At 35.5% G+C, this 13,919-nt stretch overlaps 1 protein-coding gene across 1 annotated transcript in view; it reads left to right on the forward strand.

Moving 5' to 3' along the window:
• Positions 1 to 13,254, forward strand: part of Gabrg1 (gamma-aminobutyric acid type A receptor subunit gamma1) — a 70,096-nt gene extending 56,842 nt beyond the window's left edge. Inside the window, exon 9 of the mRNA XM_036201172.1 lies at positions 10,771 to 13,254. Within this exon, the coding sequence (XP_036057065.1) occupies positions 10,771 to 11,040 (270 nt within the window). The 3' untranslated portion in view covers positions 11,041 to 13,254. The remainder of the gene's footprint in view (positions 1 to 10,770) is intronic.
• The last annotated feature ends 665 nt before the right edge of the window (positions 13,255 to 13,919 follow it).

Below are 13,919 nucleotides of genomic sequence, written 5' to 3' on the forward strand. Positions count from 1 at the left end.
ACTTGGCCTGCCATGAATCTTGAGACCACAGATCCCATTGTGAGCGACAGGTCTTTTCCAACAAAACCACACTTCTTAATCCTTCCTAACAGTCTACCAACAGGGAAGCAAACAGTCAAATCTATGAGCCTATGGGGGCCATTCTTATTCAAGCCTCCACAGTCCCCCATCCCCACTTAATCCTATATTGACTCTCTTACCTCTTATTACGTTTCCTGTTATTCTCTCTCACTGCATTTACTTGATTTGCAAGATCCTAGGTTCCCAATATGCTTTTCATGCACACTTCATTTTGGTTAAGCCTTCCAATAGGCCCTCCTGTCTTCAATCCCTGTTAATGCACTAAGTGCTTTAGTGTTTCTGCCCCAAGAATATCTCTTCTCTATTTTCATTTCAAATGTTTTCTACCACCCCTTTTTCTAAATGCATCTCCCACGCTGAAAGCCCTCTTCATGTTTCTTAGTCTCCAGACATGCTACATATTAAATTTACAGAGGAAGATATTTGAGAGAGAATATGCAACATTTGTCTGTTGGGGCCTAGGTGACTTCATCATATATAACTTTTTCAGTTCCATCATCTGCCTGCAAATTTCATCCTTCATTTTCCTTTAGAATTGAGTAATATTCCCTTGTATATATGTACCACATTATGCATCACATTTTCATTTGATGGACATATGGGTTAGTTCCATTTCCTTGCTATTGTGAATAAAACAGCAGTCAGTATGAAAGTACAAATCTTTATTGTAACCTATAAAGTGCTTTGAGGATATGTGCAGGAGTGATTTAAACTAGGTCACATGTAGATCTCTTTTTAACATTTGGAGAAACTTGACTACTGGTTTTCTGAGTAGATGAACTAGTTTGTACTTCCATTATTAATATGTGATACTGCCAAAAAAAATCCAAGATTATATGAAAGGATCATTCCTCAAGACCAAAACAGCATTCCAAATATGCAGCCATGGTTCAACATATGTGAATCAATGTGTTATATCTATATCATACAAAGACAGAAATCACATGTTCATCTTATTAGCTACTCAAAATGCCTTTTTCAAAATTAATTCAACATTTCTACATGATAAAAGTTACAGAGTCTAAGATTGGAGGAGCATGCTTCAATGTAACAAAGGTATGTATAATAAACACATGCCCAGCATTCTTCTAAATGAAGAAAACCTCAAAGCATTTCCATATCAGGGACAAGACATGTGTTCTCACCACTTACATTCAATTTGTGCAAGATTCTTTAATGCTACATTATTTGCCATAAGTGGAATAGTATCTAAAGTTATTTAAGATACATTTTTGAAGCTAGTTGAGTTTTTTCATACCTGTTATCCCAACACTTGGAAGGCAGAGGTAAGGAGACTGTCATGTGTGCTGAGTGAGAAAATAAGACCTTGTATCAGTTCAACCAAACAAAATATTAATAACATCAAATATTTCTCTTTAATTTCTATTTCAAAGTACATGTGGATTTCCAGTAATGAGTGCCACACACAATTAACTTACTTTTAGAGAGTAACAAATCTTTTAAAGTCAACACCCAGAAAGAGTAGAAAGTCATAGCTGTCACATTTTTTTTCTGGTTTCTGTAGAATTATGCTCCTTCGCTCCACATTCTGAATCACAGTGACTAACTTTCAGATTACATCGAATTCAACGTTAAATTTGATTTTAATAATTCTAATACTGGCAAAACTATCCTTGTAAAAATCACTGATCTTGGGTTTGTAGGGTTTCTTTGAGCATAAATGAAACCATGTAAAATACTCAGCTCTGCCTGGAACACCTAATGAACATTAGATATTGCATTCAGGTTGTTATAATTGCTATTATAAGTGTAAATTACAGTCAATCATTTAATTGTTACATCCACTTCTCCAAAAGAGTAAGGCCTCCAATCAGTTGATGAAAGAAGGCTCTATGGTGACAGTTAGGGTATTCGTCAACTGATAACATGGGAAGGTCAGTTCAGGTACTTTTATTGCTAGTAGTCTTAACTGGGGCCATATTTGTGGATGCCTGGGTATTTCCCTATCACCATGTTTCTCCCTAACCCCATATTGGCTCCCCCTATCAAGCTTTCTCTTTCATTACTCTTCCACTCCATCCCTCCCCAAGCTCTACCATCCAGTTCACTCATGTTCTCATCCTCCATCCCCTCCTCTCTATTGCACTCCCCCACCTCCAGTTTACCCAGGAGATCTCATCTATTTCCCCTTCCCAGGGCTATCCATGTCATGCTCAGGTCTTTTGTGAGCCCAGAGCTCCATCCGTCTGGCTTTCGTTTTAGCATCTTCCTCTGTTCAAAAAAATTAGAAAAGCAGGCTTTCATTTCACCAGTATTGACAAAGTGACAGTACGCTACTGTTGCTAGTAAATACTTTTTGAACAGACTATGCCAAAACTCAAATAAAGACAGTGCAAAATATCCATCCTTGACAAGCAGCTTGCAAGCCTGCTATAATGTGTGTGCCATAAGGTTCATGGGATCAAATTACTTTAAGTTTGGGGACTCAATGTTTGGTCCCATTTTCTTCTTTTTAGGCTATTTACTTTAGAAACTTGGATGTATTTTTAATTCTCCTTTATTTTTCATATTATATTTTAAGAGTTAAAACCTAGTAAGCTGCATTCAGGTCTTATGATGTTCAATGTCAAAGAGGACATTGCTAGATGTAAAAATTTAAGGACTTGTTTCAATCCATAAATCTGTGCCGGTCACAACTTTGCCTCAATTTAAAAGATCAAGTTGATGACATGATATCCTACCTAAATGGACAAAGTATAGAAGAATGATGATTTACACTTGAATGATCACTGCTAGATTTAAAATAAATATCATTATCATTGTGAATACAGGTTATGTCGGGGTGTGGTCTTACACATTCCAGAGGCTGCATGAACAGGTCAGAGGAAAACATTGTGGGATAGGTTTTCTCCTTCCAGGAATCAAACTAAGACTGTTATGTCTCCAAGGCAAGGATTTTATATACTGACCCATTTTTGCTGCTTGTCTACTGATAAGTTTTAAAGAAAGAAAACAGAACTTTTTTTTTTCTATTTTTTTATAACCCAAACCAAACCTCCTCTCTATTTTCCATTTCATCACTTAGCCCTACTATTAAAATTTAAATGCCCACACCCGGGTGTAGTAATTGTCTTTAATTTTTAAAACTTTTGTTAGAGAGTCTCAGAATAAAAATAATAATAACTGACATGAACACATATGTAATATACAAAGCCATGTGAGTTTTATAATTTCTTTACACAGATATCTAATAGTTGTATTACTAACCAAAACACACCTTGTGTGTGTTTGAACAGTTACCCAGTACAATCCCAGGTCATAAAATATAGAGCACAGATCCAAGTGTAATGTCGACTCAGGAGAGCTGAAGCATGAAAACAGAAACTTAAAATTATAATTTTTAATCCATTTATTAAAATATATTAAGGACTATGAAAGTCTAGACATAATTTTACTGTAGCTATGCAAGAGCAATAATCATATGTTTAGTCTGTTAAATTTAGCGACAACCTCAGCAAATTAAACACTAAAAATGGAAAAGAAATAACAGTGTGATGACAGCAAATAGCAAAGTGGCAAATAGCAATAGTTCACATATGACATATTAATTGACTGGAGCGTGTGAAATACTTTATAGACATTCAGTACAACCTTTCTCTGTCTTTCGTACTTGCTGAGATCCATGTTTCATTAGCTCTTACAGCATTGAATGGCACTTTGAAAACCTGGGACCAGCAATCAAATTTGTATCCCTGCCTGGTTTGTTTTCAGCCACATGGTCTTGCTAATCTAATGCACTGAAATTGAGAATAGACAGCTCTGTCCATTTTGTCTCACATTTTCCGTAAAACACACTGTGGGAGCTATGTTTTCCATTTTTTTCCAACTCAACAGTGCAGCCCAGATTGAGTTCCTGAATCTCATGCTTATATAAGATTGTCTTCTTTAGGGTTACTGCTCTCCTCTCTCTCTCCTTCCATAAAAGACTGTACTTTCATTAAGATGCTAAAAAGTCTGAATAGTCTGTAATCCATTATTTTCCCTCTCAATTGTTTACGATAAGAAATCTAGCTGGGCGGTGGTGACGCAAGCCTTTAATCCCAGCACTCGGGAGGCAGAGCCAGGTGGATCTTTTTGAGTTTGAGGCCAGCCTGGTCTACAAATCAACTTCTGGGAAAGGCACAAAGCTACACAGAGAAACCCTGTCTTGAAAACAACAACAACAAAAAGAAATCTAGACTGCCTGAATATATAGGTGTATATATGTATATTAATATACACCTATATATTCATGTGCATATATTGATTCATAATAATATATATACCTATATGAAGAGATGACATCTGAGTACAACATATTGAAAAACAGTATGCAATTTAATTAAGATGTCTTCTACTTTTCACATTAAGTAGTTGATTTTATCTTTTTTTCTGTCTTCCCTCCTCTCTCTTTTTTCTCCCTTTAATCTTTTTTTTCTTTCATTCTCACTTCTATTTTTTCTTTAGTTATTGTTTTTATTCTGCCTATCAGTGACATCTAAAGAAATGCACATCCCATTAAATATGGGGGCTTTATCTCTTAATAACAGGCACTATTAAATGATTTTGGTACAGTTATTAAAAGAAGAGTCTTAGAAGAGAGGTTAACAGTGCTGGACTGTAAAATAAGGACTCTTGTGGAGGAGGTCAAAACTATAGACATGTAGTATCAGTAAACCTGCCATCACATCACCAATGATGAACATTTCATGTTGAAGCTTCAATATCTATAGGTTATCAGAAATCTCATCAAGCCATGAAATACCTACACTTTGAGACTGATGTGCAAAACTGAAGACAATACTGGCTTAATTTTAGGCTCTCAAATTTGTTAAGTATAAAATGACAGATATTTATTTTCATCAATGTAAAGGCAATTGTGAGACAAAAAAAATTGAATGTGTACTCTGCTTCCAGGCATGTTTAGAGTTATGTGTAGACAAGCTTGACAGACAAGCAAGCGTGGTGTCCAGAGTTCTAGCCTTAACATTCACGTAAATATTGGACATAGTACAGCTGTCTCCAGGAAGCCTTGCTCATTTACCAACTTCAGACTCCAGTGGAAGATGGTGTTTAAAAAAGAAACAGGTAGATAGCTCATATGCATTAGCTCTCGAGATTGACCTCTAGCTCCTTTACACACATACATCAGCTTTTCACAGAATGGAGACTGTCATTTAGAGGATCGGGAGACTCATCCACATTATCTTCACTCTGCTTCAGTTCCTATTTTCAATCACACATTGTTCCCTGAGCTATTACAATATCTCGAAATTTATCACCCTGCCTATTTTGCCAATTTAGAACACACATTATGCATGCACATTCATTTATGCACCCATGTATACCCATGTGTAAACACATGCACACATCCACATACAAATAATAATAATTTACAAATCAAAAGTAATCCTATAGGCTATGAGAGAATTATCAATAAGAATTATATTTTCTAAAATGTTTTCCAGAAGCAAGCTGTTTAACCAGTAAGGTGAAGTTTATTTTTAAAAGAGCATGCGAACTGCTCTTCCTGAAACAAACAGCCACGACAAATCCGGGCCTATACTAGCTATACCTAACATCCGTGGAGTACAGAAGACACTGTGAAATATGGTCTGTGAGGTACAGATGAATCAACAAACAGTATTGAAGTGGCGGCTATATGAATGTGGGTCATACAGCATTCAGAAAGCTTTCCTTTCATTTCAAGTGAAAAAAAATCCATTTATAAAGCATTTAAACTAAGTCTAAAGGGAGTTTGGTAGAGAAAATTTTCTGAGACAGTATTGCACTGTTCAAGCAGTAATTTGGAGATTAAGTTGACATTTTCAGAAGAATAAATTTGGGAGAATGTTTAAAACTGAGAAAACCACAGGAACTGAGTTGAAGCTTGTAGATTGGAATGGGGGAAGACTAGCTTATGTCCATCTATGTTATATCTAATGGAGTATCTGTTCAAAACTGCTTAGGTGGATTCAAACTGATATAAGCTGAACAAGATTCAAGACATAATATCTCCATATCATTGTTGTACCAAGTTTGATAGACACTTCTATACTGGCCACAGTCAGTAGAGCATAGTTTTGAAGTTCTCTTGGAAATCACTGGCTTACAAAACAAGAGATTTAGGGACAAAATTACCCATGTTGGGTATAGAGCAGAGTTTTTCGACAGTGTGTGCATCACTAGCATCATATTAAGACCATAGCCTTTGTCCTTTCCACTCTAATGTGTCACAGAAATTTCTAAACAGAATGGTATAGCAGCATCTTTGTATTGTAAAGCTAACTAGAGATAAGTACACAGTGTGTAATCTTAAATTGTGGAAGAGGTGGGGCCTCAATTTGGAGACTACTGTAATAGCTTCAGAAACAATGTACTAGTGAAAATAAGAACTGGATCCTCCAGGGAGGATAATGTGTTGGAAGGGCCTCCTAAGTCTCCAATTTTCAGTGTCCTTTCTGAAAGGAGACTATCTTTCCCAGCCAGTACATGTCTGCATGAATAAACATTCATCTCTCCTTCAGAGGATATAATGGAATAACAAACACCTGTGTCAATCTGCAATTTCACAAATCATAAAAGATTTTCTTTTTCTGAAATGGTATTTGACAAAGCTCCCAGAAGGTGGTTTATGATATTGGTGATATGTAAAATACAACAAAAAACGGCCGCTTAAGTAATTATAAAATGTCGGTGGATGGTGGGAAGCTTTATGAGACAGTAATCATTAAATGTCGGTTGCAACAACAGTCAGGTGATTTGCTTTTGCGTGCAACTAGGCCCCACTCACAGCTAGTTTTCTATTTTTTTTTTCATTTTTATTTTTTCTTTATTATTATGTGTTTTAAATTTTATTCATCAGCCATGGGTTTCCCTGTCCTCCCCCTTCCCGCCCCCACCCCCACCATCCCCCCAGCCCCTCCCCTCCATTCCCATCTCCTCCAGGATCAAGGCACTCCTGGGGATTCATTTAAACCTGGTGGATTCAGTACAGGCAGGTCCTCTGGTTTCTCTTCAGATCGTATAAATCTTTCGCCTTTTACTAGTTTTCTATTTTGTTGTCAAAGTAGCATCCTTTCATGTTACTCTTCTCAAACTAAATAAATAGTTGATTGATCATTGATTAAGACTATCATTAAAAATTCTAAATTTATACTCATAGTATTTGAATATAGTTGGGGCAAAAACAGAACAATAGTGTGTATGTGAGGAATGAAGGCTTTGCCTAGCACTCTTGGTCACAGATTTCAGAATTAAAATTATATCTATTTTTGTGGGTTTTCCTCTCATGGATATTTTCACTTATTTCTAATACATGTATAGAAAATTTCAAAGCATCAATGATAGAAAAAGAAAAACTTATTTTATATGGAAGATGGCTTTTTTTACCATCTTCTTTCATATATTCATATATATATGAAAATACATGGCACTTCCATGTATATGAAAATGCATAGCATTTCCCCTATTGGTTAAATTTAAATTCATGTTTATGAACAATTCCAATGCCAATTTTTGTTTCTTCCTATCTCTAAATTTTATCATGTTTTATAATGTAAATAAATAAATAAATAAATAAATAAATAAATGAATGAATGAATGAATGAATGAATAAAGACCAGTTTATTGTTCATTTTACTCAGGTCAGTCCCCAATCCCTCATCTCACATTCTATGATATTTCCCAACCATTTTCTCTCCTAATTCTGTGTGTTCTTTTTTTCATACTCACTAAGTACACTGGTAAGTACTGGTGCTACTGGTTATGTGCAGAGGTGCAGGGCCATTTACTGGACCACCTGCCTGAAGACCGGAATGGGACCTCATAAGGCCCTCTCCAGTTTACCCTGGGATTAGCAGGCTTCATCTTGCACAGGTGTTGTGCCCTCATTCATAGGTTCTGTGAATTCCTCTGTGCAACAGCCCTGTCACATTTGGTGAAATCATTTCACCACAGATGTCCACTGCCTCTGGATTTTATAACCTTTTCTCCTCCTTTCCCACGAAGATTCCTGAGCCTTGAAGGTGGGTGTGAAGTCCCACTTCCACAGCTCTTATTTTCTGCCCATTGAACTTTTGTAAGTCTTGGCAGAAGGAAGCTTCACTGATGAGGAGGGAAAGGCACACTAATTACATATTTTTATTTCCTAGGCACCACACAGTCCACATTTTCTTTTTGTTATCTTTCACTTCTAAGTATATTTTTAATTAGCTTACAAACTGGAGGGATTTTTTTTAAAAGAATTCTTCACACATCCTACCTTTTCTTTCGCCCATTCCCTCTCTTTTCCTGTCCCTGTTTCCATCTCCTGCCCTCATGCCTGCTTAAATCTCCAGTTCCCGATATTGTTCAGACCCTGGATTACCTAACATATGTGTTCTATCATCTTTTCATGAATTTTACCTTTGTGGCAAAATCACATTTCCATCTAGCTTGCTTATACAAAATTCATTTTGTTAAGCCCTTCCCTTACCATTTGGTCCATAATCGTCATCATTTTCCCACCAGCTTGAGTCTTTCTGTGCCTCCTCCTCCTCCTTTCTACCTTCCTTTTCCCTCAATTCTCCTTCCCTATCTCCCTTGACTGAATCCCCTTCCATGAATCATAACTTTCACATGTACTTCAGAACAGAAGATAAAAAGTTGGGGCCCTCGACTTTATTAAGATGAGGTCTCAGCCTGAACCCAGAGCTCACCTAGTATGCTAGCAGGGGTAGTCATCTTGCCCTGGGGTTCTGTGTCTCTTGCCTCCTAAGCTCTGTGGTCATCAGCAGCCACCTACACCTGACAGGTCTCTTACTTGCATCCTGAAAATCTGTGCTTTCCTCCTCAGGCTTGAAGAGTGAATGCTCTGTCCACTGATCTATTTCTCAATTTGCATGTACTTGACATTTCATATTTATTTGTATTCTCTCACTATTTAGAAGTGCAGTAGTTTTGAATAAAGGTTCAAATTTTAAGAAATCTGTCTCTTTAATTTTTAAATATTTCCCATAAAATATTTCATGTCTGTGAGAGATAGCTTTTCAAAACATCACAAAAAGAAAATTAATAAACACCTACATTAGAAAGAATGTAGCTTAGTAAAATGATTTTTTATAGTCTTGACTTTTAACTACTTACTGCTTAGATAAAAACAGAACAGTGATCTTAGTGAGATTTCCATCCCAAGGCTTAGTTAAACCAAGACATTCAGAAGTCCTGAAGGACAAAAGATGACTAAAGCTGCAGACCTCTTACCATTTTAAAGAATTCCTCTTTTCTCCTGGTAACTCCTCTTGTTAGCTGTGTGTGTATGTGTGCTTTACCGTGAATTTTATAGTCTGCTATGACATGAATTTTTCAGAAAGCGAAGACAACCAAAAAGGAGTAGTGCTGTCGACATGCCTCCAAATGCTGTACATGCCCCATTCATCATGCTGGTCTGTTGTACCACAATTGTCACCTTAGTGTGACAGGCATCTCAGAGGCAGAGGAGCAGCCACATTTTCTGTTCAAGTTCACACAAGCACTGTTTCCTGGGAGACGTCTCTCCCAATTGCATCTGACTCTAACGTGCTTGATTTATGTCACACAGCATTCAACTCTTGGCTGAGCTATGGTATTTTCAAATATTATATTTATCACTGATGGATAGTCAGATCTTGAGTCAGTATGGTTTCTCAGCAGGGAAGATACATGCTACAAAGACTGACCACCTGAGTTCAATCTCAGGCCTGAAGAACTTTACATCTATCCTGTAACACATGCATGTTCATCCTTACACACATGCACATAAATACACATACAAAGAAATCTTACAAAAATAAAATTCTTACTCAGAACCTATTATGAAATGTTAATTTGATATTTATCTTGAATAATCCTGGTACAATAGGAATTATCAATATCATCAGAGTTTGATTTTTCGATACTGCGTTATAATATTAACGTAGGCAGTGATATGATGTTCACAGGGAGGATTGATGTATTGTTCAAATGAGCCTAGTTTTGCACATCTATTGCCCTGAAAGCTGAGTTTTTAAAATCCTTGTAATGTGGCTCTTTGCACTTACTTCTATTTTACCATATTTTTTTTCTGTCCCTTCTGGCTTTACAAACTATTCTCACTATTAGAATATTTCTTCTTGTTATTTATTATAACTAAATTATACAACATTCAATTCAAAAAAAAATATTTGTGGCATTATGATTATGACTGTTCAACACCATAGAAACATTAAGTTTATTGTCATTTTATACTTAGATTGATGGTTGACAATTTTTTGTTTGTTTTTTGAGACAGGGTTTCTCTGTTTAAGTTTGGTGCCTGTCCTGATCTTGCTCTTTAGACCAGGCTGGCCTCGAACTCAGAGATCTGCCTGTAGCTCTGCCTCCCGAATGCCGGGATTAAAGTCATGTACCACCACCACCCAGTGACAATAGTTTTGTAGATTAACTTTCTGCAAAGTTAATATAGTGAAGTTTTATTTTTAAAGGTATTTTTCTACATATATTTTGGAATAGAAAAGTTAATTATAGCAGTAAATTAGTCTAAAATTATGTTACAATTGAACATAATCAATATTTGGAAGTCAAATTTTCTTTTAATTCATTATCAATTGCTTAGTGCATCTCTGGCAGGGGTGTATTTAGTTTCCTTGATTCTGTTTTTTGGTCTCACAGTCTCATTTATCACTTTCTCAGGTATCCCCAGGGCTCCATGCTGGATCTACTCTGATACCCATGAACAGTATTTCTCTGCCTCAAGGGGAAGATGATTATGGCTACCAGTGTTTGGAGGGCAAAGATTGTGCTAGCTTTTTCTGCTGCTTTGAAGACTGCAGGACAGGGTCCTGGAGGGAAGGACGGATACACATACGCATAGCCAAAATTGATTCCTACTCGAGAATCTTTTTCCCAACAGCTTTTGCCTTGTTCAATCTGGTTTACTGGGTTGGATATCTTTACTTATAAATCCTACTCATAAATAAATAAAAGTCCGGTTTAGTCCAATATACTCAGTTGTATGCCAGTAACAATGAAGTTTAAATTTAAATGAAGGCGTCCATTGGTAAAATCTGAATGGTTATAAGACTAGGGCATTCATACATGAGTAAGACAGAAGTATTCAGGTTAATTTATCTAAATGGACATGAAATTGATTGTCAGGTGTAACTCATTGAAACCATAACATATATTTTTACTTTACTTTTCTTTATTTTGCTTGTATACTATTAATATTGGAACTTAATACTTCTGTGAGACATATTTTGAATATGAAATAATTTTAATACATATTTTATTTAAATATAACTATTGCTTATAATGAAATTAATGCCTAAGTATCCTTTGCCTAGATTAGTCATTCATTTGATTTTAATTCTTTTTTTTTTTTTTTTTTTTACTTGCCCTGTTTGGAATATAGATTGCTAGAAACAAAGCCATGATTTTCTCAGATTTATTTCCAGGACATGTAACTCTTGAGAAGAAAATAATATGTGTATTAATTCCTTTTTAAATAATTTCCCTTGTGAACTGTTAATTTGTAATTGTACATGTTTATGAATTTACAGAATAAATAGTGCTGTTATATCTTATGTTTGAAATGTGAAACAATTCAATCAATCTACTGGGCAATTACAGTTTCTAAATGGCCAGTTTTATCTGTAATCTAATTGATTTCCTGCTCAAGGGTTAAACAGAACTCAAGCCACATTTAATTTGAAGGTTTTCAAACTTCAATAGAAAATACTAAAGCCATTTTTTTATTTTGTTTGTAATGCAAAGTGTAGACAAAAATCAAACTTGTTTTCTGCTTTGTAGGGTTATGAGGTATAAAGAGGTTAATGCTAAATGTTACAATGTACCAACAAAGAAATCAAGTGGGAAATGTTCTGCTTTTTTGTTATGTGCTACAAAAGTGTCACAAGTTCAAAAAAGCATTAAGTTAAAGTGCTTGATTTAACAGTGCTTAAAGAATCATCTGGCAAACTAACTGCAGGTTGTCTTGAAGATAGACTTAAATATATCCTATTGACATTTTATAAAGCAGATATGTTTGGGAAACCTTGTCAAAATTTTTTATATACCCTCTGATTTCTGGGGTGAGTCTTACAACTGTCTTACAATCACTGTTTTCTCTCTTTTAGAAATATGGGAAGCCTCAAAATTCATCTTACAAATGGTCTTTGGGAGTGGCATGTGTAATGAACTTGAGTGAGGACATCTCAAAAATCCCTGCAGAGGGGAGAAGAAAGATTCTAGAGAGTCTCACTGTAGGGAAAGCTCCTAACAGTTGCCAATGAGCAGAGGCTTCAGTCCGGACACAAATAGTACACATTTTCACTGTGGGTCTGGAGAGGTGGCTCAGCATATAAGGGCATCTTATGCTCTTACAGAGAACCCAGGTTCAGTTCCCAGCATCCACATGGCAGTTTATAATAGTCTGTAATGCAGGGAAACAGAAGCCTTCTTCTGGTGTGGCTGAGACTGCATGGACATGGGTGCACATACATACATGCAGGTGATTACATACAATAAAAGTAAATAAATCTTAGAAAGGAAGACATTCTCAAGGTTCACAGCAGCTATCACAATGGAAGGTTTCATGAGGAAGGGCATGTTGAGTTTGAAGAGGAAGCTGCCATGTGAGGGTTTGACACACAAGTTTTTATTTCAATAATTGCTCCACATAGTGTACGAGTGTCTAGGATAAGCTTTGGATGCATTAAAATGTGTGTTTCCCCCCTAAATACAACTCTTCCATCTTTCTCAGCACCTCTTAAAAACACACAGGATTTGAAGGACACTAAAACGTTGACTTTTTTAAAATATGAAGAGCCAAATAAAATTTTGACTATGTGTATTTTAACTTTTAGATAATCCACTCATTTATGTTGACAATATTAAATGTTGGTAGATGTCAATTAGATGAACATTAATTTAAGGGATAAATGAGGTATGAAGCATCCCTTAAGGCATAACATGCTTCACTATATTTTTATGGCTATTTACATATCTGTAGTGGTGGCTTGCTCATTGTTAACAGTGTTTAATTTATGGGCTCTTTGACATGTATCTAAGCATGACTACTTGTTAAAATGTTTTTAAATGCTTGATTTAAATACCCCTGAGTTTCCCATTGATGTTGACAATATTTACAAGTGGAAATAAAAATTGTTAAAAATATTATGTTTTTACATATATTCTTTGCATATGTATAGATTATGAAATAAGCACTTTGTTTCAAAGCCAGTGGTATTGCATTTAAGTAGTAAAATTAGAAAGAGACATGCAAACCTAATTTCTTCTACATCTAATAACAAAAAGATAAAGTTTTATTTAGATATTAAGGAATCAGATAGAGCTTAAAGATGATTTTAAGGGAGTAAAACCCAATTCTTTTTTTCTTATTTTCAAATTTAAAGTCAACTATTATGAACTATTTAAATAAATAGATCTTCTTTCTCTAGATGAATTGAAGTAATTTATTAGGTTCATGTGGACCTTTTTTCCCCTATACTCATGGGAAAAATGATGTTTAATACTAGCATAAACCAAAAACATAGCCACAAGGAATAACAAGTAAATGTCAAACAGGAAGATGTAAAATCACTTGAATGGGTGTTAATTCATATAGAGCCAGTTTCTAGTCATACAGCCAGTATTTAAAATTTTTGAGAAGCATAGTGTGCATAGTAAGTATTTTATCCATCTAGATAAAACAAAATAGTAGCATTTTATATACTCTTGAATTGCATCCTAAGTGGTTTTCTCTGTATACCCCATTGTATACAGAACATTATTTTGGACAGTAATGTGTCCCTCGCATGTTAAAATGCAAACAAAAGAAG

This window comes from Onychomys torridus, chromosome 10 (assembly GCF_903995425.1).
Source record: "Onychomys torridus chromosome 10, mOncTor1.1, whole genome shotgun sequence".
NCBI lineage: Eukaryota > Metazoa > Chordata > Mammalia > Rodentia > Cricetidae > Onychomys > Onychomys torridus.